The 25,806-nt window shown below is 37.7% G+C and overlaps 2 protein-coding genes across 3 annotated transcripts in view; one reads left to right on the plus strand and one right to left on the minus strand.

The window, feature by feature from the left end:
* The window catches only part of LOC111863202 (DNA polymerase alpha catalytic subunit), a 103,073-nt gene extending 82,072 nt beyond the window's left edge, over positions 1-21,001 (plus strand). Inside the window, exon 29 of the mRNA XM_023849291.2 lies at positions 20,922-21,001. The gene's annotated coding sequence lies outside the window, so the exon portion shown is untranslated. The remainder of the gene's footprint in view (positions 1-20,921) is intronic.
* Positions 1-25,806, minus strand: part of LOC111863203 — a 39,525-nt gene that overhangs the window by 3,134 nt on the left and 10,585 nt on the right. For both annotated transcript variants that reach the window (XM_023849292.2, XM_023849293.2), the window contains exons 6-15: positions 17,850-17,975; positions 17,280-17,415; positions 15,435-16,287; positions 12,537-12,717; positions 11,644-11,854; positions 9,493-9,709; positions 8,791-8,901; positions 7,043-7,280; positions 5,446-5,807; positions 3,403-3,514 (exon numbers count right to left, since the gene is read on the minus strand). In XM_023849292.2, coding sequence (XP_023705060.1) covers positions 3,403-3,514; positions 5,446-5,807; positions 7,043-7,280; positions 8,791-8,901; positions 9,493-9,709; positions 11,644-11,854; positions 12,537-12,717; positions 15,435-16,287; positions 17,280-17,415; positions 17,850-17,975 — 2,547 coding nt within the window. The remainder of the gene's footprint in view (positions 1-3,402; positions 3,515-5,445; positions 5,808-7,042; positions 7,281-8,790; positions 8,902-9,492; positions 9,710-11,643; positions 11,855-12,536; positions 12,718-15,434; positions 16,288-17,279; positions 17,416-17,849; positions 17,976-25,806) is intronic.

A 25,806-nucleotide genomic window follows, 5' to 3' on the forward strand; every position in this document is an offset into this window, starting at 1 on the left:
GACATGACCATCCAACGCAGCAATAACATCAGGAGTGATGACACGATAAGCCTGTCCTGGGCGAGCATCATCTTGCAGTGACACACATCCCTCTCGGAATCTCTTATGCCACGCCACTACACGCGAACGTGACATACTGTGTTCACCATAAACAACAGATATGCGGCGATGAATTTCTCATCCTCTACTCCTTCAGCAGTCAAAAACACACTACACTTCACTGTTCTTCTTTACCTGCCTCCATTACTGATGTTGGATGACCACACGTAGCGCTAACCTTACTTCCAGGACAACAAACAAACGGCTAGTGTGCAAGGGCACATTGTCACTGTGCTATCCCGAGTCCCGACCAGTTGTTCGTACCATAAGCAAATTCCAGTGTTACCAACTTGCACACTGTTTGAGTTATGGGTGGAGACCCATTTTCATTTGACTGCCACTTATAATTATACTTAGAGAAGAGTGCAAGTTATGAAGTTCTTCATTATGTAGTTTTCTCCAACTTCCCGTTACTTCATGTCTCTTCGGTCCAAATATTCTCCTCCACACCCTGTTCTCAAACACCCTCAGTCTATGTTCCTTCCTTAATGTCAGAGACAAAGTTTCACACCCATACAGAACCACGGGCAAAATTATAGTTTCATATGCTCTAATTTTTTGTTTTTAGACAGTAGACAAAAGGTTCTGGACTGAATGGTAGCAAGCATACCCAAATTCAGTCTCCTTCTAATTTCCTCCTGAATCATTTTTTGATTTCTTATAGTCGTTCTCAAATATCTGAACTGTGCCATAATTTCAAAACATCTGTTACCTATTTTTATGTCATGATTTTGCCCTGAATTTTGGTGATGAGACAACATATAATTAGTTTTCTTTGTGTTTACTTCTAGACCAACCTCCTTACTAGCATCGATTAACGTTTGTGTGCTTTTTTTATGGTATCTATATTATCACCCAGTAGATTCACATCATCGGCACAGACCAACAGCTGATGTGTCCTATTTAATTTTAGCCCCATCTGGTTTTCCTGGACCTTCGTAAAGGCATATTCTAAAGCAAAGCTGAAAAAGTGGCGATAAAGCATCTCCTTGTTCTAGATCATTCTGTATAGGAAAATTATTGACAAATGTTTACTTATATTGACCTTATTATACATTTTATTTAAACACATTTTAATCAGCCTAACTATTTTCATGCGTATCCCAAACTCTATCAGAATATTATATAATACTTCCCTCCTAACTGAGTTATAGGCTTTCTTGAAGTCTACAAATAGCTGATGTACTGTCTCACACTCAAATTTTTTCTTCAGTATCTGATGAATGCAAAAGATCTGATCAGTAGTTCATCTGTTAGGTCGAAATGCCCACCGATGATCTCCAATAATTTCATTTATGTATGGACTTAACCTTGAGAGAAGAATATTGGATAAAATTTTGTAAGAAGTTGGTAGCAGTGATATCCCACGATAATTACTAGTCAGTCTTAACACCCTTTTTGTGAACTGCTATAGTAATAGACTCCTTCCACTGATCAGGCAATTTTTCCATATGCCAAATATAAGTAATTAGATTGTGGATCTTAGAACGTAATATTTCACCTCCTGCTTGAATAAGTTCTGTCGGAATTTGATGACTACCTGGCGATTTATACCATTTCAATTTTGAAATAGCACTTTCAACCTCATAAGGGCTAGGATCAGGTATTAACGGCTCAGCTGTATCGATTTCTGTCTGCCTAACATCACTGATCCTATGTACATTCAATAACTGAGAGAAGTAGTTCCTCCACCTATTCAAAATGTTGTGGGAATCTGCAAGCAGATCACCGTTCTCATCCTTCACTAAGTTACTGCTAGGCTGGTAACCCCTCTTTGATCATTGCAAGCTCATCAATTTTGTCTTTCAGATATTCCCTCTTTTTGCTCCTGAAATGCCTGCTGGTTTCACGTCTTATATTGTTCAGAGTATCCACATTTATTTCACTTGGATCCTGTAACCACAGCAATTTGGCTTGTTTCCTTTGGTCTGATAATTCTGAGCATCCTACACTGAACCATGGCTTATGCTTCTTTGGCAGGCAATTTGATGTTCTCTCTAATAGTTTCCCAAGCTCTGTTAATATCCACGTTAGTGTCTTTAAGTTTTCCAAAGCTGCAAATCTATTTGAGATTTCAACATGATACTGCTCTTTATCCTCTACCTCATTTAATTTCTTGAGATTGAACCTCTCCATATGAACTGTGCACTGTTTGTTTACTCACTGCCAGTCTATTCCTAAGGTTTGCCACCACCAGATAGTGATCAGTATGACAATCTGCTGCCCTCAACTATCAGACATCAAGTATACTTGTATTCCATCTCCTCTCTATCAATATGTGATCAATTTGATTGTGTATCTTCCCATCAGGAGATGTCCAAGTACATTTATGAATGTTACAATGTGGGAACATTGTACTTTTGACAATAAGATTTTTGATGTGGCAAAGTTTACTACTCAGGATCCATTATCATTACTAATTTTGTGTAAACTCTCATTCACAATTGTTTGTTAGAAAATGTCTTCCCTACCTACTTTAGCATTGAAATCTCCTAACAAAATTTTCATGTGGTATTTAGGGAATTTATCAAATTCATGTTCCAGTTCTTCATAGAACCGGTCCTTCATATTGTCAATTTCGTCCTCTGTTGGGGCATGAACATTCAGAAGAATGATATCACACCAGTGACTTCTTAGTTTTACATGACATCCTGTCACTAATAAACCCTACCCTCTTAACTGCTGATATGATAATCTTAAATTAAATTAATTTAATATTATGCATTTTGACTTGGGATCTGTCAAATTCCACATTAAACAGAGGTTCCACTGTACTCGTATTACCAACACTTCTTGGGCCATCTCTTCCATCGAGGTTTCCTAACCAAAACTTTGTATTTATTCCTTATTTCTCCCATATATATGTTACATCCTCCCTATCTTATCCATGATATGGTCCTGGAATGGATGATTTTAAATCATTGGGTATGGTGGGGCTGGTGACCAGATTTAATTCCAATTTAATAGTATTGGTAGTGATAAAGTGCAAAACTAGTCAGCTGGACCACTCACACTTTCTGTCATAGTAGTGTAAGGGACAGTGAATAAAGGTTAATGAACCTGTAATATTAGGTGAACAATACAAATTATGAAGCTCTTCTTTATGTAACTTTCTTCTTCTTCAAGTCTACATATTCTCTGTTCACAATTCTTACTGAAAGGTCAACTCTCAATTGTAGTAGTTTATTTAAACTTGTTTGATGTTGTGCATAATTTAGTGTGTTTGTGAGGAGTGATTTTAAACTGACAGGCAATTGCGTGCTATTTTAGAGAGAGACTGAAAGTGTGATATTGCTGGCTTACCTGTTTCTCAATGTTCTTGGAAATCTGAGCAATTTTATCACTCTGCTTTGTGCTCACATTAATTTGTCCATAGCTGCGAGCAGACCCAGCATGCTCCATAGTGTTCAGCGCACTGTAAGTACACAAGAGAATAATGCTATAAATATACTGACCTTAATCGTTACTGGCTGGGCAGAGATTATTAGGGTTGACACATTGCATAGTCCAGCAGTCTGAGCACTGCATTTTTTCAATACTGATATTGTAACCCTGGAGTTCAAATATGGCTGCCAGACATGCAGAGATGCAAAATTTTAATTCCCATATTCCTTGATGATAAACTGTTATCACTGAATTATAATATGGCTGCTCCTCTGCAGTGCTGGAAGTTTTAAAACCTTTATTCCTGGATGATAAAAGTTAATAATTGGGAAAGTATTTGTACCTATATGTGGTCTTTTAATTCAAGAAAACTGTAATATACATGTTTTCTGTTTGAACACAATCATTCTAGGTATCACACATTTTTAAGGGTTCATTTAACTGGGGATTTATTGTACTAAATAGGTGTACAGTAAAATCTGCTTATAATGGAATCCTAAGGATTCTGCCCCCCCTCCCCCTTCTAGGCACAGCTTTACCATTTTTTTACACAACTTCTGCTCCTTCCCTACAACAATCCCCAAATGGGTTTAATATGAACTGCCCTTGTATGTAGCAACAAATTAAAGGGACTGGTGCATGGTGCAAGTATCATTATCACATTACAAATTTGAATTACTGCGATGTTCATGTGGTTGATGACAATGACCTCCAATGATTTCATTTTTATAAGGTTCATGAAAAGTGGTTTAAAAGTTCTTGTATGTTCTGTAGGAGGAGGACTAAGATAACAGCCTACCTTTCTTGATTACAAACTACATCATGTTAAAATTTTTGAGAGTAATGAAGAGTTCTGTCTTCTGGGATATAACACCATGTAGTCTCTTGAAAGTCAACTGATGTTTTGGAGGAATATGTTGCCTCCATCTTTGGGGTCAAAGAATAAGCCAAGCAAGAAACCAGCATGAAGCAGGTAGCAAGCAGAGCAATGCCTGCTTGGCTTATTCTTTAACCCTGAAGATGGAGGTGTCATGTTCCTCTGAAACATTGACTTTCAACAGACTACATAGTGTTACATCCCAGGAGATAACCACTGCTATGAGAAATCAAATTCTACATTTGAGATTAATGACTACTACATTTTCTTTCCAGTAGCCAAAGATAAATCCAGCTTTTATCTGCCAGAATACAACTGCATGGGTTATGTACTGTTGGAACAGTATGATTTCTGTATAATGACTTGGAAATAATACAGAGAATCATGGCCTATTTAAAGTTCTATCTCAGCATGTGCTTGGTGGGACTGACCCATAAAAATACATTTGTCAGTTTAGCGTGTCTCCAGCCTGAAATTCAGACCTAAGTCCTCCCATATATGAAATGAGAACATTTATTGACTCTAAAAGAAAGTAAGATATTTTGGGATAAATGAACAATGCATCAGTGTTAGATAAAATTCCATACTTGTCAACAACAAGTTACAAGGCAGGACAAGACCAAGCAAGCTGGCTCAAGCAGTAATGCTTCTCACTTGTACTTGGGATGTGCCAAGTTCAAATATTAGCCAGGACACCGATTATCATGGCTGAGGTTTTCCCTTGGTTTTCTTCAGTCCCTCCAAGCAAATGTCAGGAGTGTATCTTAAATCGGATCATGCCCATTTCTGTCCACATCATTTACAGTTCACCATTATCCAGTCAGTCTGTCTGAGTTACCAATTATACTGTTAAGTAAATTGCGGATAAATATGTAATATATAACAAAGAACCAGGGACGACCATACATGAGGCTGAAACAAGGCAACTTACAGACCAAGTCTTTGACTGTTTTATGACATTGGAATTGATCAGTGCCATCAAAGATTTCCATGGTCTTCTTTCAGACTGCAGACAGGTTTGTACTACCAACAATACATTAAACAGTGGAGAGTGCACTGGAGATTGTATTCAAGCATCAGTTTACCTGGAATGCCCCCAGTCACTGTCAGAATCAGAGTTCCTTGTGCTGCTTTGATTTGAAGATGTCACAGATCTCTTTAAGCCTGTCAGAGGTGAAGAGTCCCAGGATGACAGCAGTTTTACTGCCGTTGTTTCAGCACTCTGATGAAGTTCTGAGGTGGCCACTATTTTAGATGCATTCCATGACGAGCTTTTTGTCATGCTATCTTCAGTTTCTTGGTTCTTTTGGGAAGCCAGTTCATTTTCCTGGTCTACAAACAGAACTCTTTTCTTTGTAATACTACCCAGTGATGATGATGGTGTCTTGAGAACACTTCTGTTTCCTCCTGGGGACTCAAGATCAGATGAGAGATCCTTTATGATAGTCTGAAAAGATCAAGTTAGTGCTTTACTTATTTATGCACAAAATACCAGCAAAATTTGGAAGTTTTACCTGACTGACATACAGGTAATATTAGTTGTTACATTTTTACCATTATATATACCATGCTGAAACAACTGTGAAGCCTTTCGGACATCACAGTGTAGAAACTTCTGTATAAGGATGAATGAATATGCTGCTTGAATGAAAAACTGCAACAGTGATGAGTAGAAATGTACTTTTAGAACCTGGCAGGAGCCATGACAGCTTGCTTAGTCTAAAGTTACAGGCTACAGAGTGTGTGCCTATGTTTATATTTTCAGTAGGGATACTCTTCAGCAGTAAGTTTGGAATGACACCAGGAGTTCTTTCCTTTGGGCTAAAAGCAGCCAGAGAATGTAGCTTGCCAGTCGCCTTCATTGTGTTCTGAGAATAGACTGCATGAACTCTTATACCCATGTCTCGTGTACACCATGATGCTGCGTATACTGAAGTGTAACTTTAACATCCATTAGAAGATGGTGCCTATGTTTGTCATAAGAAGTGATACACAGAAATTAATGAAATGAAAATGTTTAATTCAGTGATTAATAAATTAACCAGTTATTATTATATGAATAAACTGTTCATCAAGATATGAAACTGCCGAATGTATTGAAATTAGTTTATTTCTGTCACTGAATCCTTATCTTGTGAGGATCTGTGTATTAAGGCTTCAAGGTACTGTGTATATTGGTACTGTTCTCAAATTAACATAACATCACACTTGTTTTATGTCTGTCTATAAGCTATGATAGCTCAGGCAGTACAGTAACTGACACAAATTGGCTCACTGGAATTCAGTTTCAGAGACGGATTTTTATTTTCACTGCCATGTTGACATCTCCATATCCATTCAGGTCGCCCCAGGGTTCTTATTGTAAGAGTCAAGTGGCTGGAGCCTGGAGCCTGAAACTGGCCAGTCTGCTGTGTCTAGCATGCTCTTGTGTTATGGTGAATATGTAGAGAGATTAGTATACGTTTACCTTATATCACACAGAGAAACAAGGCTCATAGTGGATGGCACACCGCTCAGATTCAGTGAACACTTTGATGACAGGAGCTAAGGGTGTGGAAGGAATAAAACAGTATTTCTGGTGAATAAATGTGATTTTACACTGGAACACCATCTTTCTGAAATAATTACACTGACATTTGTCTGAGCTTTCCTCATCAGATCAAGACTAAAAAATTAACTCACCTGACTTACACCTGAGGAAGTATTTGGTTTCATTTCTGTATGTGGATGTAGATCTTGGGAATGATGTAATGGCTGACTGAATGTATTGGTGATGCCTTGTTGCACCTCATCTCCATCACTCACATCATATGAGTCTTCTCCTCTTTCTGTGATGTCCGCTTCTTCCATGGATGAGATAGACAGACTTTCCACAGTTTTCTTACCACCTACCATTTCTGATGCAGCAATATTTTTATTTCTGTTGAACAGTAGTAAAGCAATATTGATACTTTGTAAGACCAAAGAAAAAGTATTTAAATGAAATAAAAGTAGGCATGTGAAAGAATGGCTTTTTTGGTGGTTGAGACAGGAATTTCGAGAACAAGCATTTGGAAAATTTTCTAGAATTTAAACAACAAGAATTTAATTTATTAGATCTTTTTTTTTTCATTGGATGCATCCCGTTGTGTTGTTATATAAAATTCTTTATTGGGATCCATTGTAACACAACAGCAAAACAGTCTAGGTCAACATCATCCCAATAAAGAATTTTACATTTTTTTACTGTAATAGTGATTTCTACAAATGGTTAATTATTGATCCATAGATTATTTAATAATGATGTAGGATTTGAGGTCTTCACAGCAGTGGTTATGAAGAATGCCATCTTCTGGGATGTGGCGCCGTGTAATCTTGTGTGAACTGACATTTCAGAGGAACGTATCACCTCCCCCTTCAGGGTAGAAATACCCGCAAGTGAGGAGCCAGCATGAGCAAGTGGCTAGCAGACTAGGAAAAATTGGCTTCTCACGCTCACGATTCCTGGCTGGCCACTGTCTGACAACTCTGGAACTTGACTGCTGATTCTCAACTGAACTGATTCACCACCTCTTCTCAGCCTCCCTTGCAGAGCCCAACTGAATTGGTTGCCCCCAGTTCCCGGTCTACTAGCTATCTACTCACATTGGTGCCTTGCTCACAGATTTTTCTACCCTGAAGATGGAGGCGATATGTTCCTCCAAAATGTTGGTTCACACAAGATCTACATGGCACCACATCCCAGAAGACGGCATTCTTCATTTAATAATGATGTCTGAACAGCAGCTGCATTCATTGAATATGTCAATATGTATAAAATATATTGACAGACATAGCCATGGTGAACCAGACATAGGATAGCTTGCTTACTTACGGAGCTGAGCCCTTCTTGAGGAGAAGCAAAATCTGCAGCTACTCAAGAATTTCCCAGCATTTTATGGAACCTGTAGGTTCATTACCATGTTCACAAGAGCCGTTCACTGGTCCCTATCCTGAGCCAGAGCAATCCAATCCATACCATGCCATCCTATCTCTCTAAGATCAATTTTAATATTAAGAAAGCCGTCTTCTGGGATGTGGTGCCATGTAGAAATTGTGTTAACCGATGTTTCGGAGGAACGTCGGTTAACACAATTTCTACACGGCACCACATCCCAGAAGATGACTTTCTTCATAGTCACCACCATAAAAACCTCAAACCTTACATAATTTAGTATTGTCCACCCGCCTAAGCCTTGGTCTTCCCAGTGGTTCTTTCCTTCTGGCTTTCCCATTAATATCCTACATGCATTCCTTTTCTCCCCAATTCATGCTACACGCCCTGCCCACCTCATCCTTCTTGACTTGATCATTCTAATTATACTTGGAGAAGAGTACAAGTTTGACATAGGATAGCAGAGCACCAATTTGTAGCAGAGTTTACTGATATATGTAGTTGTCATAGTTCTTACCCTTTCAGAATACTTCTTCTTGACGAAGTGACAGTAGTAGCTGTTGAAGTGTTCTTGAAAGGTGTTGAAGTGACCATTGTAACATTTGGTGTAGTGGTCTGTTCAGCAGATCTAAGAACACAGTAGTTAGTTCTTGAGTATAGCACAAATCAGCTTCTGTACAGGAAACTACATTTGCCATGTCAGTTGAGACTGCCTTATTTGAGGTTATGTAGTCCATTAGGGTTTCAAAGAAGAAGCTGTATTAGCCCATCTGATTTAATTATGGACATCAGTACTGTAGACACTAATGATCAATGTTTATAAACTTCAGTATGAACATGATGTCACTAGAAACCTGTCCACCATGGTACTTTTTCAAACTTTGATAGATCTTTGAGAAGCTCACAACATTTGCAAAGGTAATTTTGTAAGAAAATGGTAAGTAACATTATGACCATGCAAAATATTGTAGTGTGGTAGTGGTGGTTATGGTAGATAATGATGACGATTGCTGTAACTTGACATGAAATTTGTGGAGCAATGAATACATCTGTTAGTCATAATATCAGCCTTCATAACCTGAAAATACACAATGCCAGTGTGTTTTACAATTCAGAAACTGGTCACATTTGCAGATCTCTGAGAACTGATCATCTCATCCAGTTCATGCTCCCCACATGTTGGCACACTGGTCCAGCTTACTATCCTCACATTACATACCTAATGTTCACTTTGCTCACTGCAGCTGATGTTCTTGACCCCACAGACTTTCTCTCTTCAGTCCATCTTTTCAGTCTCAAACTCTTGTTCATAATACTGGTATTCTGTACCAGTTTCTCAGTTGTAACTGCATTCTCTTTTTGATGGACAGAAACAACAGCTTTATCCTTACTGTTGGTCTCTTGTAAGCCTCTTGCAGAATGGGCAGATAGCCTTCCTGTTTTATGAAATAGAACAAAATACGTGATAGACTATAGAAAAAGTATACCAAACAGTGAAATCCCCAACTGACTTTTGCTAAGCCTAGTTCTACAGGCTTTGTAAGAAATGCCAGGATGTTTCATAAAAACTGAATAACACTAACAAGAGGGACCTTTGTTTGTTAGGTCAGCCATAGAAAGTGTTGGAAATAAAATATTTTGCATGGTTTGTCATCTAACAAATACACGGAGTACATATTGTGACATGATCCCTGAAGGCTGAATAGTGAAGTCACAGAAGCACTGTGGAGACTTCCATTGCTAGGAAGTGGCTTGGTAAACCCATTCCTGTTGTAACCAGTACACAACAATAGAGCAACTGTTGGTGGCAGTGTTTTCTGTGTGATCATTCCCAGTTATATAAAGATGACCAACAGCAGTTGCAAGACTCCTACAGTCCTGAGACAGTAAAATACTGTTATGAGTCCTGTGGGACTTGGAACCAAGATTGACTGTGCTGGCAAGGACCAGCAACAATTTGTGTGACCCAACCCTGGACCTGGGTCAGGCTGACTGAAGTCAGTAGCCAGCCAGCATGGAAAGGAGCCAAGGAGCATAGAAGCAGTAAAGAGAATCCCCACTGTTGAAGCCCTGCCAAGCAATGAGTGTGAAAACAGGAGACTGAGAAGTCTATGATTGTGTAGTTATTTGTAGTGTGCAGAACAGTATAAGGGTTGTAATTACTGTAGTTAGCATCCAATAAATTCAGTAATAAATCCAAACCTGTTGTCTAGTCACTAATGTGTGACAGTATAATAGAAAGTCATCTCCTAAACGTCATAAACATGTCATAAACACGTCATAAGTAACACACCTGAGGATGGTACAGTGATGCCGAAACATGTAGTGAAGTGACAAGTGAGACTGTGTGCACTAGAAGACGGTCAGTACATACACATCATGGACATCTCCTAAACATCAGCCAGGGAGAACCATGGAAAGCCTAACAGATACTCCTTCACAATTAAATCAGACCACTGGTCGGCAAATGGTTAATATCCTTGATAAAAAAGTTTTAACTTAGTTTTGATTTCATTTCTATTAGTAAGGCACAGTGATTTCAGTAGTATATTAACGCATTTTCTCACTTTGTATTTTAAACACATCTGTCCCCTGTGGAACATAAAATGGTGATTCCAGTGCACTTATTCAGGAATCAATGTTTATTCTTATTTTGCTCATTATTTTAATATGTCCATGTGTAATGTTACATGTAATTTCAGTATTTTTAAAGGAATAAAATACTTGATATGACACCATTTTTACTACTAAATGTCTACTAAATGACATGGAGCCAGGATATCTCATTGGTATAACAAATAGAATACAGATTAGACAATCAAGGAACTGGGGTTTGACCACTGACAGGGGTAGATTTCCTTCTCCTCCATAGTGCCCAGTTTGGCTCTGGCACCCACCTAGCCCATGGATACTGGAGGGGCTTTTCCCAGGGATTAAAGTGGCTGGGTCTCACCTTCATTTAGTGCCAAGGTTAACGTGTGGCACAATACCTCCAGTTCTCTGTACATCTTCATCACACGGTGCTTAATTAAGCACAGTTTCTCCATCAACTTTATTTTTTACCCTTAATGGCAGGAGAAATGCAATAAGCAGACAGATGATCTGTGTTACATATTTGAGAATACTTGGTAATGACAGGAATAATTCACAGGACTTCACAATATCATGACACATTAATTCTTACCAAATATGTGCACATTAATATAATATATCAGATTATTTTTAATTATATATATATAAAATTTGTGTTGTAATGCCTTGATCTAGGTGTCTGAAGAAAGAGGTGTAAAGAAATAAATATCATGCCACTTCATTTCTAACATTGCACTGTTGCTTTTATCCCCTCCCCAAAGTGCCAGCTGTGTCTTGCCTCTTGAATGTTTCAGCACATTCAGGGCCCTCGTCTTCACTCTACCAACAAGTTTCTTGGCTGCCGCCTTGTGTTGCTGACTGCTGCCGCTTGGTTCTTCTTTCCCACCACTTTTGGATTTGTCTGGCTGACTGTTGGTCTTCTTGTCTGGTAGACGTCTGTTTAGCTCATCAATCATTTTCTGCTTGATTTTAAAGAATGCCTTATGTCTCTGCAAGAGAAAATAAAGTATTAAACACAGCAGGATACAGGAGAACCAATGTTTGAAGCTTTTCTTTTGGAGTTAATTCTGAGTATCTCTTCAGAAACTTAATGATTTGCCATTTTTCATATTGTTTCATTCAGTCGTCAAGTTTTGTTGTGTACTTTATCTTTGGAATCCAAGTGGAATTGTTTGAACCAATTTATATGTTCTGGCTATGACATATCATGTGCAGATGTCATTTGTCTCAAGGGTGATCTGTAATGACTCAAGACAGTTTCATGAATTTTTTAGAAAAGGGATAAAGAAACTGAAAGTCTGTCCTACACAGTTACCTTCACATTTATTTCATATATGTATATATATATATATGTAGGAGAAAGATACAACATTAAGTCCTTAAATATATACATATATAAACCAGAAATGTGGCATTATTTATACTTTCAGACTCACAGTCAGAAGGTCTGGATAAAACCTTTCCTGTGTTATGTGCCCATGATTGGAATTTCTGATGAGGCACAGTGTTTAGCGTTTGTTCATCATATCCCTTTTCTCTAACAATTGTTACAACATTATCCATTCTTCTAACTTTATATTCCAAAAGTACATATGTACAGGTTTTATTAAATTGCTACATTATTTATGTTAGATACATTTGGGAGGAACCAGTTTTCTTTATTTGCATTACCTTTGCTGTGATAGTTTGATGGTGCTTTAGTGTTGCCATCTTCTGGCAGAAAGTAGCTGCTGGTATCCCTTTCCATTCAGGATTGACCCCAAGTTCTCGCAGTCTGCGGGCACAAAGATCTCGCAAGTCTTCCTTCAGCCCTGTCAGGATCTGGGGATTCTGCTGCAGTGCATTCTTCAAACTACACACACATCAATACTCTTGCCACTATATTTGTCTCTCACATGCTGTAGGTCAATCACATTCCATTCACTATTTTTGATATATTTTCCTTTTAATCAAATCTTCATGCAAATTATATCATGAACAGGAAAAATATTTTAATAAAAACTGTTCAAACTCTATATTATAAACAAAGTTTTCAAACTACAATTGTCTGAAGATACAAATATGTGAATTTATGAAGTTCATCCTACACCATCATAATATTATAATAGCCAAAAGTGGACAATGGATTTTTTTTTTAATTCCCATAACATACAAACTCTGAAGGATTATGATGACAGTGATTCTTATAGTTGTTATTATATCATCTGAGATATAGTTAATAGTTATCTTAGTTAATCCTCTAAGGTCCAGTAAAATACCTTTGTATTACTTTTAAGCCTTTGCTTGTATGACATAATACAGAATACATCATGATGATTATGGTGTTCTGGGATGTGGCACAATTTAATTTGGTAGACAGTACTAATGTTTTGAAGAAGCCTGTTGCCTTCTTCAGGGTCATCTACCTTGAAGATGGAGGCAGCAGGTTCCTCCAGAATGCATCTACCTGTCTACAAAATCACAAGTCATTACAACCTAGAAGGCTGTAATCTTCATATTCACCACTACAAGGACCTCAGATCTGATAAAAGTGCATCATGTCTTGTGGGCAATGGGTGAGAAACTGACAGGAAACACTCACTGGTATACTTAAAAGGCCAGAATTTGATTCTCAGCATGAGTAACCATTAATCACATATTTAGAAGCACAAACAGGTATATTTCTGTCAAAGTCAGCCAGTTCAAGGCTTAATATGAATTACCTACCTTGCTTTCAGGCCCATTGTTTCAAGCTATGTAAGCTATTTTTCAGACTCTTTCTTTAAAACTGAATAACATAAAAGAGGCTTCTGTGCCAAAGCCTTATATAAGGAGGATTTGTAGTTGACAACTAGAGTCTACATGGCAGTAGCAGAGGGTTTTCTCAAAGTACTTTGCATTTCTCCTGCTAATGACATTGTTCAAAATTAATCTATCACCACTGGTGAAGTGTGCAGTGGGCTCAACAAGTCAGCATGTTCTTACAGCTTCAGTCACTAGTTGATGCTCCATATCTGACCCAGCATGTGGCTGGACTTAATTGCTTATATAAGGGGCAGTCAAATGAAAATGGGTCACCACGCATAACTGGCATGGCGCGCAAGTTGGTAACACTGGAATTTGCTTACAGTATGAACATCTGGTGGGGACTCGGGACACCACAGTGACAACGTGCCCTTGCACACTAGCCATTTGTTTATTGTGCTGGAAGTAAAGTTAGCGCTACATGTGGTTGTCCAACATTAGTAATGGAGACAGGTAAAGAAAAACAGCGTAGTGAAGTGCACTTTTTTACTGCTGAAGGAGTAGGAGGATGAGAAATTCATCGTTGCATGACTGTTGTTTACAGCAAACACGACATGTCACGTTCACGTGTGCTGGTGTGGCATAAGAGATTCCGAGAGGGATGTGTGTCACTGCAAGATGATGCTCGCCCAGGACAGGCTCATCGTGTCATCACTTCTGATGTTATTGCTGCGTTGGATGGTCATATCTGGGCAAACCAACAGATCACTGTGGAAGAAATTAGTCTTTTGATGGGAATAAGTCACGGTTCCATACACACCATTGTGACAAAACACCTGCTGTACTGCAAAATCTGCACGCAGTGGGTTCCACATCAACTCACGGAGGAACAGAAGACTCAGAGAATGGCTACATCACTGGGTCACTTGCAACAGTACCATGAGGAAGAGTATGCTTTTCTGTCCTGTATTGCCACTGGGGACAAAACTTGGTGCCACCATTTTGAACCTGAGAGCAAATGGCAGAGCCAATAGTGGAAACATGTGAATGCTCCCCCACCGAAGAAATCCAAAGCTGTACACACAAGTTCCAGTAAAGTGATGATGACATTCTTCTTCAACTGCAAGGGCCCTCTGCTTGTCAAATTTCTCGAGCACAAGGCCACAATCAGTGCACAGCGCTATGAAGACACTTTGCAGAAACTGAAAGTCGAAGCGCCCTGGATTGCTATCGAACGGCATTATCCTTCATGATAATGCACGCCCCCACACTGCCAACTCTGTGAGGAATATGCTACAGAGATTTGGTTTGGAAGTGCTTCAACATCCCCCATACTGGCTAGATCTCTCCCCATGTGATTTTCACATTTTTGGAGACCTGAAGGCAGACATTCGCGGATATCAGTTTGCATCGGACAAAGACGTGTGTGAGTGGGTAAAGATGTGGTTCTGTAGACAGCCCACAAGCTTTTTCAAGGATGGGATTGACCGTCTTATCTCCCAGTGGGATAAATGTATTAACAGTTTTGGAGATTACTTTTGAGGTAAGAAATGTTCTTTAATATGTTTTGTCTTCTGACCCATTTTCATTTGACTGCCCCTTATATATATATATATATATCAAAAGCCTCTTTGCATTGGCCAGTTCAGATCATGGCAGGCCTAACAGACTATCCCTCATTGGTTAAAGTGGTTCAGTGGCAAGAAAAGGTGGGAAATTGTAGCCAGGAGAGAGTCAGTTTGTTGCACACCAGCATATCAGTTTAATAAGCCAAAGCTTGTGGATTCATTTCTCAAATAGAGTAATGAAATTTGAGTTCATATTCAGATATTGAGCATATCTTACCTAAGAACAGATGCAGGACAACTATCTGTTTCTGTCTCTGTTTCATCTGATATTGTCTCCTCTTCTTTTTCTCCTCCTGCTTCATCTTCACTTCCTGTGTCCTCATTCACATGGTCTACTCTGTCTTTGCTACTACCTATGGCAGGTGTAGTTTTAATTGAAGATAATCCTTGGAAAGCATTAATTTTTTTGATGGGTGTTGTGGAGAACCTCTTGGGTGAATCCAAGCCAGAATCCTTGGATCCCTGAGGACTCCTGCCTTTGTCAGAAGTATTCACTTCCTGGTCAGTGAGTTCATACATTGAAGTCATGCCAGTTTTGGTTTTCAGTGTTTGGGGTGATGAATCAGAGCTTGATTCATCTTGAGGATCAACCATTAAGCTCTCAGTAGAATGTTTTGAGTTTGTTGTGATGTTTGTGACCCTTACACTTTGTTTCACAGACTCTGGGCCACCTCTGCTGTCTACAGGAGATGCAACATTCTTAACTGAAAGTGGTCTCCTGGACAGTGAGGTATGAGATTTGGTCTCTCCTTTAACTGGTGACTGTGTGGATTGCCTTGTATTTACTCCATCTGGTGGCCGCTTATTGGCATGAATAGCTCTGTCAATTCTAGCAGTGAGTTCTGTGAATGTTATGCTTGGATCTACTGTGGTGGCATTTTCACTTGATTGAGGTTGCATTTCTAGAACAACTTGTGCATTTTCTGGTTGTTGTGTCTTTGCTGAATGTTGCTGAGTGAGATGAAGAATTTTTATTTCTTGAGCCCTCAGTGTCTCATCTTGTCTTGCAATATGAGCCATTAATTCTTGAATATTGCTTTCATACATGGCATAATGGCTGTTATGAGATTCTGAAATCACATCATTAAGATATCAGAGAATTTCCAAAAATGAATTTGTTGAACAATAATTTATAACACTAAAGCACTTTTAAAAATATCTTATATGTCAGATAGAATAGGATTTTCCTTGCATCACTGCCACAAAGTATTAAAAACTTGGGCAATGATACTAAAAAGTTTAAATCAGAGTTAAAGAATTATCTACATGCTCATTCCTTCTACTCTTTAGATGAATACTTCAATGTAAATAGAGAATGATGTAAAATTAAGTTATATTAATTTTTAAGCTAAAATTGCCTGTACTTATGTATGTAACATTTTGACTTGTTCTGTATCCAAAGGTACTAACCTGCTTAGGATTTATAGAATGTAAATAAATTCAATTCAATTCAATTCACTGATAGTTATTCAACTGAGTGTATGGTCATAGGATTAAAGCTGTGCATATTTTTAATTAGTGACTAAAATGTTAGTCCTTTCATTGCCAAGCCCGATGTAACAGGCCATGCAAGATTTGCCATGTGGTTATGGTACATACATTTTTAACAGATAAACCTCTGTTCTAAAGGTCAGAAGCAGAAAGTGTTGAAAATCAAATATTTTGCTTGGTGATGCAACGGAAAACCAGTCTGTAAGCATCAGCCAGACTGAATCACTGCAAGCCTATGGTTTAGTTGGGTCACTGGTAAGGAATTGGTTAAGAATTTCTGGTAAGACAGAAAAGAGTTTCTCTTAAATTTTTGTTACCAAGCTTAGAAATTGGCTATAGAATCTTAAAATGTGACATGTTTTGAATTTATAATTGGAAGCTTGAAATTACTTGATAAATTATATCAGCACTTCAAAAATGTACCTTTACTAAGACATTAATGGTTATGTATTAGTCTTATAGACTAATGAACACACACAGACACATGCATAGATACTTTGCATATCTCAGCTCAGTCATATTGAGCCAGTGAGTTCTGATTTCCTATTAGCTGTAAGAGTTCATTTCTTACCTTTGGCCTGATTCAGCTGAATTCCGAGTCTGTCCATTTCTCTCTTGTGCTCAGTTTCTATTTGCTTAAGTCTTGACTTCCAGAACCTCTCTTGTGCCTCCAGGCGACTCTGCATGTTCTCCATGTCTGGTGTTGACTGGAACATGTACTTTACTCTAGACCACTTGATGTATTTATGTTCTGTCTATTCTGTTTACTGTATTCCATGTGTATCCATAGCCTTATTATACCAACTGCAAAGCTGTTCTTTGGTGAGAGAATTGTCTGTGGCTAAGTGAGGTGTTTTTCTGAGTATATTTGGAATTGAAGACTTGCAGTCAGTTTTGTGGACATGAGGAAGAAACTGTGGTCCTTTGGTTGTTTTGACAGCCCCATTACTATGAGCTAGAAGAATGTGAATGGTAACCATGAAAATACCATGGATGCATCACATTTTATAGTTTATATTATGAACCTAACCAGGTTGGTAATTGTTATAGCATATGTCATTTTAATATGACCATTGGTTTTTTTATACAGAAATTCTTTGCAACATCACATTATTGTAAATTGTTAGTAAGGCTCCTATACCTGTCCACTGAGTCTTTCTCGCAGCAAGGCAAGCCCTTCATCCTGTTTTTGTGTCCGCTCTAAAAGCCCCGCATTTGATGATGTTGCTGTTGGCTCTCTCAGATGTTGTGAAGGTTCCTTCAGTCTCTGTTTTGGATATGTAAAAATCAAGGAGTCCAAATTAACCTGAATTATAGTAACATACATGCATTTTGATGATGGTTACATTTGAATACTGAATTAAATAAACATTTATTCAGCTTGTAATTTAACAAAATTATCTTTTGAAGTCACACATCACTTTTCACATAAAATTGCCGAGAATTAACTTTGTTTTTAACCTTCTCCCTTCCAGCCCTAGTACTACAACTATATAAGAATACCCATTCTGTTTTTAAAACTACAGTAATGTATGAGACACCTCTGGGTCCAACATAAAGAGCTGAAAATTTATAAAGTAAAATGTTTTGCAACATTACACTCTCTGTACTATACACATGCAGTGTACCCAAACAGTTATGCTTGAAGTTTTCAAGCTCTGCTGTATTATAATAATTAATGCCAGAAACATGTAAAAAAAGGGAACTTCGAAGACAATCTGGACCTACTGGAGACGCAGATCGAATCTGCTTGAATCTGAAATAAATGAACATGAATATGAACAGTGGGAGGTAACAGTAACCATGCAATGATCTAGTGAATCTGATACCATACATACGTTTTGTCTAGTATTATTAAAATGACCAAATCAAAAAAGTAATGATAGGCAGGGCATGTAGAATGCATGGAAGCCCAAGGACACAGGCTGTGACAGAAGAGTAATGCAGTGGATAGAATATTTCTCAACACATGTACCTGTCCATGTGGAAGGAGTATGGCTGATATGTGGCAAGTTTTCCTGTACTAGGTGACAGGATTCTAGTGTAATGTACAGACACTTAATGACATTAGAACATAAGCATTTGCCAGTGTGATCTTTGGGTTCTGCAGGTGCATAATTCCACATTGGTTTGACCTTGACTTCTCAGTGAATAACAGTTCCAATACTTTGATGATTTCTGTTTTATAAGTCTCGAGAAAGTAAACTGAGAACATGTTTAGCATCTTTAATTTGCTTTGCACATACGAATGTAAATATTTCAGCATCTTTACATAGTTTGTTATCTAGGTGAGAAAGGAATTCCCTTTTTGTTTGAAGCCTACAGTTTCATCACCATGCTCACAAACCCCTGTCATTAGATTCAGATTAGTCCTACACACATTTTCACTGTGTATTTTTTCCCATGTATGTCTATTTCCCAAGTGGCACTTCCCTTGAACCTTTCCTTCTCAAATTTTGTATGCATTTCTTGCTTTTATATGTTGCATGCCACACCCATCTACTTGTGTTAATGACTCAGTATATTAGGTAAAGATCACAAATTGTGAAGCTACTTATTGCATAAGTTCTCCATTCCCTCATTATCTCTCCTAGGCCCAGAATTCCTCATAAACTTGTTTTCAGACACCTTGTCTCTGCTCTTCATCCAGGAAAACAACCATACTTTTGATCTTTTATCTGTGACATATTTATTAAATTATTTCCAAAAACTGCCGATTTACTCTGCAAGAAAAAAAAAAGGTAATTTCAATCATTAATAGGTAGTATGGTTTTGATATCTTTAAATTCAGAAAGCAGCAAAAGTAATCATAGAACTGCTGCTGTTATTCCCACAAGTAGCTCAGAAACCAATGTTTTTAGAATAGTTTTGACACACCTGTCATTAGCATCACTTTCACTGTCACACTGATGTTTCCAGGAAGCACTATAGTTTTGGTATGTCAGCATAAGTGTTATCAGCTGTCTGTAGTGAATGTTGCCCTGTGCTCCTTCCCTACTGGGAATAAAACTGAAGCATTGTAAGGAGTTCTTTACTTACCTAGTGATTCTGTATGAAATATATCAGGAGACATACTGAAATAATTCATCAGGTAAACTATTAGCAAGAAACATGACAGTAAAATTATTGTTATATCATTCTTGTTCTTTACAGTTGCTGTTTTATAGAGCTGTATTCATTTTCTTTAGAAAGATGGTGTAACTATTGCAATATATTTAGGGTCTATTTAAATGAAAACATTTCTTTGGCTTAGGTCACAGTGTATTAGCCTATGATCCTGTGATACTTTTGTAAGTAAATATATCTTGGACAGTTAAAATAGGAACAGGACAATGAACATATATTAAGGAAGGACATTATAATGAAACTAAAGTTTATGACTCGTTAACGATAGGATGTTGCCCAATACTTGCTGTTACTGTACAAAGATCAGTTATTTTTGCGGTGTCCATTTGCTAATCTGTTTACACATAACAGTGGTGTTAACTAATCTAATGACAGAAATGAAAGGGCGTGAAAGAGAAGTGTAAATCAGTGTGGCATTATCACATTACTATTGGACTGAGTCAGGAACTGTAGTTTCAAGGTAGCTTAACCAATAAACACTCTAGTAACAAAAACCAAGTGTTCTAGTTTGCTAATATCTCAATATCTGCCATTGAGTTCCTACCATTACCTCTTTTTTTCTCAAAATATACTTTTTAAAATTGTTCTTCTGTTAGCTTTTTGACCTTCCAAGAGACCACTTTCAAAAATTTAGGGTGTATTTCTTGTCTCCTTCATTCAACTTACTTGTACAGCTCATCATAAACTCCTTGATTTGATTACTCTAACAATGAATGAACAGTGTAAATCAGAAAGCTCCTTATATTATATTCTCCTTTCCCAGTTTCATCCCTGTTAGGTTCAAACAGGCTTTCTGATGTTATTATTTAAATTACTACACTTATATGAAAACTATATATTTTGGATCCAGTTTGGTCTTCAATATCTGGGTACTGTCTTGGTACTTTTGAGTGGACCATGATCTTCCTGTATAATGGGACCTCAATGACTTTGTGGCCCTGCCATGATATGTACCAAAGAACTGAAACATGGACTGTACACCGCCATTCCTGACAGGATTTTGTTTTAGAAAGGAGCTTCTTAGAAGCTTTAACTACAACTTACAGGATTTGCATGAGATTCCCATATTTGTTTCTTGTACTTTCAGACCAGACACAGTAAATCATGGAGAATTGGACCCCTGTTAAGCTGAATCTTATCGCAGCAGCTGACCAAAACATGGGCATTGGCCGGAATCAGAAACTACCATGGAATATTCCTTCAGAATTCCACTACTTCCTTGAGATGACCACCAAACCCCATGTTAGCAGCAGCAACTGTCAGAATGCCATCATCATCGGTCACCGTACTTGGGAAACTATGGATGCAGTGGTGTCAAAACCCCATCCTGGTGCCCTAAATATTGTTTTAAGCAGGTTCAATCCACCAGAACCATTGACATACCCAAACACAATTGTATGTGCATCATTGGATCATGCAGTGAAAAGGCTATCAACAGATCCAGAATATGAAGGCTTGATTGACACAGTGTGGGTGCTAGGTGGAGCAGAGGTCTATCGGGCAGCTCTAAATTCACAGTACTTTCATCGGCTCTACCTTTCTAGGATCCAAGCTGTTTATCCTTGTGATGTATTTTTTCCAGAAGAGTTTGATGAAGATTTGTTTGTTAGAGTCAGTAATGATAAAATTGGTGATAACAGGGTTCCAAGAGGTGTCCAGAAAGATGAAGCAACTGGTGTCGAGTTTGAAGTTTGTGTTTATGAGCGAAGGGATGAGGAGGGCAGGAAACAGAGTACATCAATTTGAGACATTATTTCAGTAGTGCATATGAAAACACCACATAATAATAAAATATTTTTCATTATATTGTTATGTTTGCTCCATGTTCAGATGAACTTAAGGAGACAAATTCAGTTTTTTTAAGACTCCAAAAGAAACCCAAATTTAATCATTTGTACATTGATTAATTTTAATTACTTTACATTAGTGCTTCTACATCCAAGCTGAGTGCTATAGCCTATACAAGTATTTCCAGACTGTTTTTATAAAAACTAAATAACACAGAATACATATATGTGCCCAAGATATGAACCAGAAAATACTGAAAATAAAATATTTTCCTTTGTGGTGTCATCACTAAACCTGTACTATATTTCATCAAATAATTCATGCACGTTTATTCCAAAATTTGGTCCTGAAATGCTTGCTGTGTGATTATTTGAGGATTTATGTAAATACTTCATTATAAAAAATATTATTCATGAAGATGAAACATTTTTCTGAGCAAGTATTTAGGACCTAGATGGAGCTAATCTTTTAAACTACAGAAGAGAGGAGGGGTGGAGCATGGAGATGGTCTTTGAGAGGAAGGGAAAGAGAACAGATCTCCCAACAACTGAACTAATGACTACCGACAGAAGTGAAGAACATTCTCCCAGTAGCATATGTGCTTACTAACTACTGCATCCAAAGTGTCTAGCAGGTAAGCTTTCCCATCATTATCACTGTCATATTCTTTTCCCAAAAATATCATGTTCTGAATTCTGGGAACCATTAAATTTGTTAAAATTTGAGGGAATATTTAGAAACCCCAAAACTTGGAAAAAAAACCAGGCTGGATAACTCTTATACAAAAGAAATAGCAATAGAATATGATGAATAAGGATATACATAAAGGCAAGTGAAGATCATTAAAATGTGGGTTAGTCAGTTGCAGTATTCCCACGTGGTATCTTGCCAAACACCAGGCATACACATGCACTATACAGTGAACTTTTAAAAAAGTGAACATTATGTTTGTCAGTATGAAGACTTTATTATTGATTTCATTTCAACAGCTGGTGTAAGAAAGAATGACAGGGTGAAAGGGTAGTCTGGACTCAGTCATAAACTTGCAAAATTTCCATTGTTCAGAATGTCATAACCCATGAAACTCAAATAGGACATTAAAACATAAGAAACCAATAATATTGTGGCATACAGACACACTGTTGGGCAGAGCCCTCAAAATGGACAAGAACAGCCATTTAGTTTCATTTATTCTTTAAATTCAATAAACCCTTTTGGCCAAACCTAGGATGTAGAACAAGTCACAATTAAATCAAAACATACACAAGAACAGTTCATAAAATAGAATTCAGTCACATACAGAACAGTCATAAAACAGCCATCGCTAAGCAATGGATCAGTAAATTTCTCGCAGAAACAATATCCAGTTTATCATTAGGCAACTGCCCATGACAACACTAGAAGGATTGCTGGAGACAGTGTATTCTGATGGGTCCACTCCGAGATTATAAAACGAGGACACCAGCCAAGCTGCAGTCAGTTGTCAGCAGTTCAGTTGAGTGAAGTGACATGAAGTAGCTGGTTGGTGAGTGAGAGAGAGTTCGGTTGCAGTTCATTTGAAAATCAGCCTGTGAAGAGAAGACTAGGAGGTTGGTGTGAAATGGCCACAGCATGGGACCCAGTTAGTTGAGTTGTCAGTTGACAAAGAGTTCTGCACGGGTGGCTGGGACAAGAGGAAATGTGTGTGGGAAGCTGAAGAATTCCCATGTTAGAAGCCATTGCCAGGAAATGGATAGTGGACAGTGAAATAGACTGGGAACACTAGTCTGTGTGTGTCAGCCCTCTGTAAAGTGTAGTTCCTAGTGGTGTATACAAGTGGTGAATTAATCCATTCATCAATCCATACCCCATCTATAGTCACACACCAAAAATCGTGACAATATATAGAAAACAAATCATCAGTCAGAGTGAAATTACAATATATATCAAGCTTGATAATCAATTTGGCAGTAAAGATGAAAACTTCTTTGTATGAATCTCCCTTCTAACATTAAATCCAGAATTTGGAATATATGAATGAAATTAAATTTAGTATGAAAAGTATTTTACTATCCCACAGAAGAAAAAAGTTTATGTTTCTATATTACAATGAAGAATTGTTTATATTTGTCAACTTCAGCTCATTGTGCACAATCTACCAGCAATGACATCCCAGAAACAACCTCATCACCAGCCTCAGCATATTTCATTCTCAAACATCTCACAAACATATAGGGCTTTTGTAAGGGCTTATTCTAGCTGTAGACTATACTGCTTCCATTATAAATGTAAGTCTGTTACAGATTATCCTGTTGATCAGGCTGAAATGTCTTTCTAGTTGTATTATTTTCCAAAAATTCTGGTCATTATATCTTGATATAAGTGAACTTCCAAACAGGAGCTGTCTTCTTTTCATATCCATGGCTTCAACAAATGACATATCTAATTAAAAAGCTGTCCAAACACAAAAAGGTTACTTGAACCAAACAGCATGAGCACCAGCAGATAAGAAAATGTTTCCGCATCCAGACTGAGGTAGTAATGTTAACATCATCATGAGGATGGCATGTTTGAATACAGATGCACCATATGGTGGGCAGTGACATAGATTATACAATGAAATTTGAAGAATCAGTCACCCGTAGAGTCACTGTTCAAACATAAACAATCCATAGACCAGACTGATGAAAGAAAAGCTTATTTTAAAAAAATTATTCCACACAGCATATCACCAAATTCATAAATGATAAACATTTGGTGAGACATTTGTTTAAAATTGTAATCTAAGGGAGAATGTAACATCAGTGTTTAAAAAAAATAAAGACTGGCTCACATTTTCCACTTAAACCCTTTATCAGTTTACTGAAGTTCATTACATTCCAAAATATCTCTTCATGAAATGCTGTACAAAACATCAAGGTGAAGCAATGGCTCACTAAATCCATAAATTCTTTAATCTCAGTCTGACTCTTAGACTCATTATGTTTCTTTGGCACAGAACAGCATCTCATCTGTCATATTTGCATGAATATAAGGTCAAGCCACAGATCATATAATATGTAGGACACAACAGAAAAATTCTTACTGAATCACACAAAATATGGCTTCTATCTTGTTCTTATGTTCAAATTCTATACCTGCTACAATTTTCTTTCTCACCTTGGTGACATTTTTGTTGAGATCTATTTTTCTGCATCTAAACAGAATGTATGCTATATGTGGGAATCTGTTCTTTTATCATTCTCATAGTGAAAAATGATGCATATGTATTATGTCATGAGATATGGAATAACAATAAACACAACTGAAACCAGCTTCTAAGCATAAGGAAAACAGAATCATGACATGCCTAGCAGAACCTGATCATCGCCAATTGTAAAATATTTTCTAACACTAGTCACCATTTCTTACATACTGTAATGTACAAAAGCCTTGAATCATTTGCATTAAGGCAGCGTCTACACAAGCGCACAAAATGCGTCCGTTGTAACGAGCTTTGTAACGTCCATTGTAGGAATAAACAAGAGAGGCGAATGCTACGCTTTCTTCTGGCTCCATTGCAGACAAACAACTATGCACCGCATTCTGCAACTGTCTGGTGTCCTCAGCAAAGTACGTTGGTTACAATGGATACATTTTGTGTGCTCATGTACACGCTGCCTAAGAGTACATAATAATTCCACCAGCATGGTAACAGTGCTGCATATCACAGCAGTTGCAGTGTCCAGAGACACTTTGGTTCTTCAAAATGAGCTTCCACAGGGGGTATGGGGTAATATTCCTATAAATATATCCTTCTTTCAGAATATTTTTGGTCGAATACCATTGCAATCCACTATGAACTGCATTCTCTCAAAGAACTGCTGCATGATGACGTAAAATATTCTATCCTGAAGCTGGAGGAGATGCCTCCAAAAAGTTGGTACCTGCCTATCAAACATCTCAGAAACCCCATAACCTTAACAATTCAATAGAGATGGAAAGATGAGACTTATTCGGACCACTACACTATCCAGACCTAATTGACTATGTTAGATTTGAGGGTCTCACAGCAGTGACTTTGAAGAATGCTGTCTTCTGAGATGTACACTGTGAATATACTCTGAAGATGGAGACAGCACATTGGCCTGGAACACTGGTAAACATCTACCAGACTGCCAAAGTGTCACATCACTTACTTACTTACTTACTTACTTACTTACTTA

The sequence above is a fragment of the Cryptotermes secundus genome, unplaced genomic scaffold (assembly GCF_002891405.2).
Source record: "Cryptotermes secundus unplaced genomic scaffold, Csec_1.0 scaffold586, whole genome shotgun sequence".
Classification (NCBI taxonomy): domain Eukaryota; kingdom Metazoa; phylum Arthropoda; class Insecta; order Blattodea; family Kalotermitidae; genus Cryptotermes; species Cryptotermes secundus.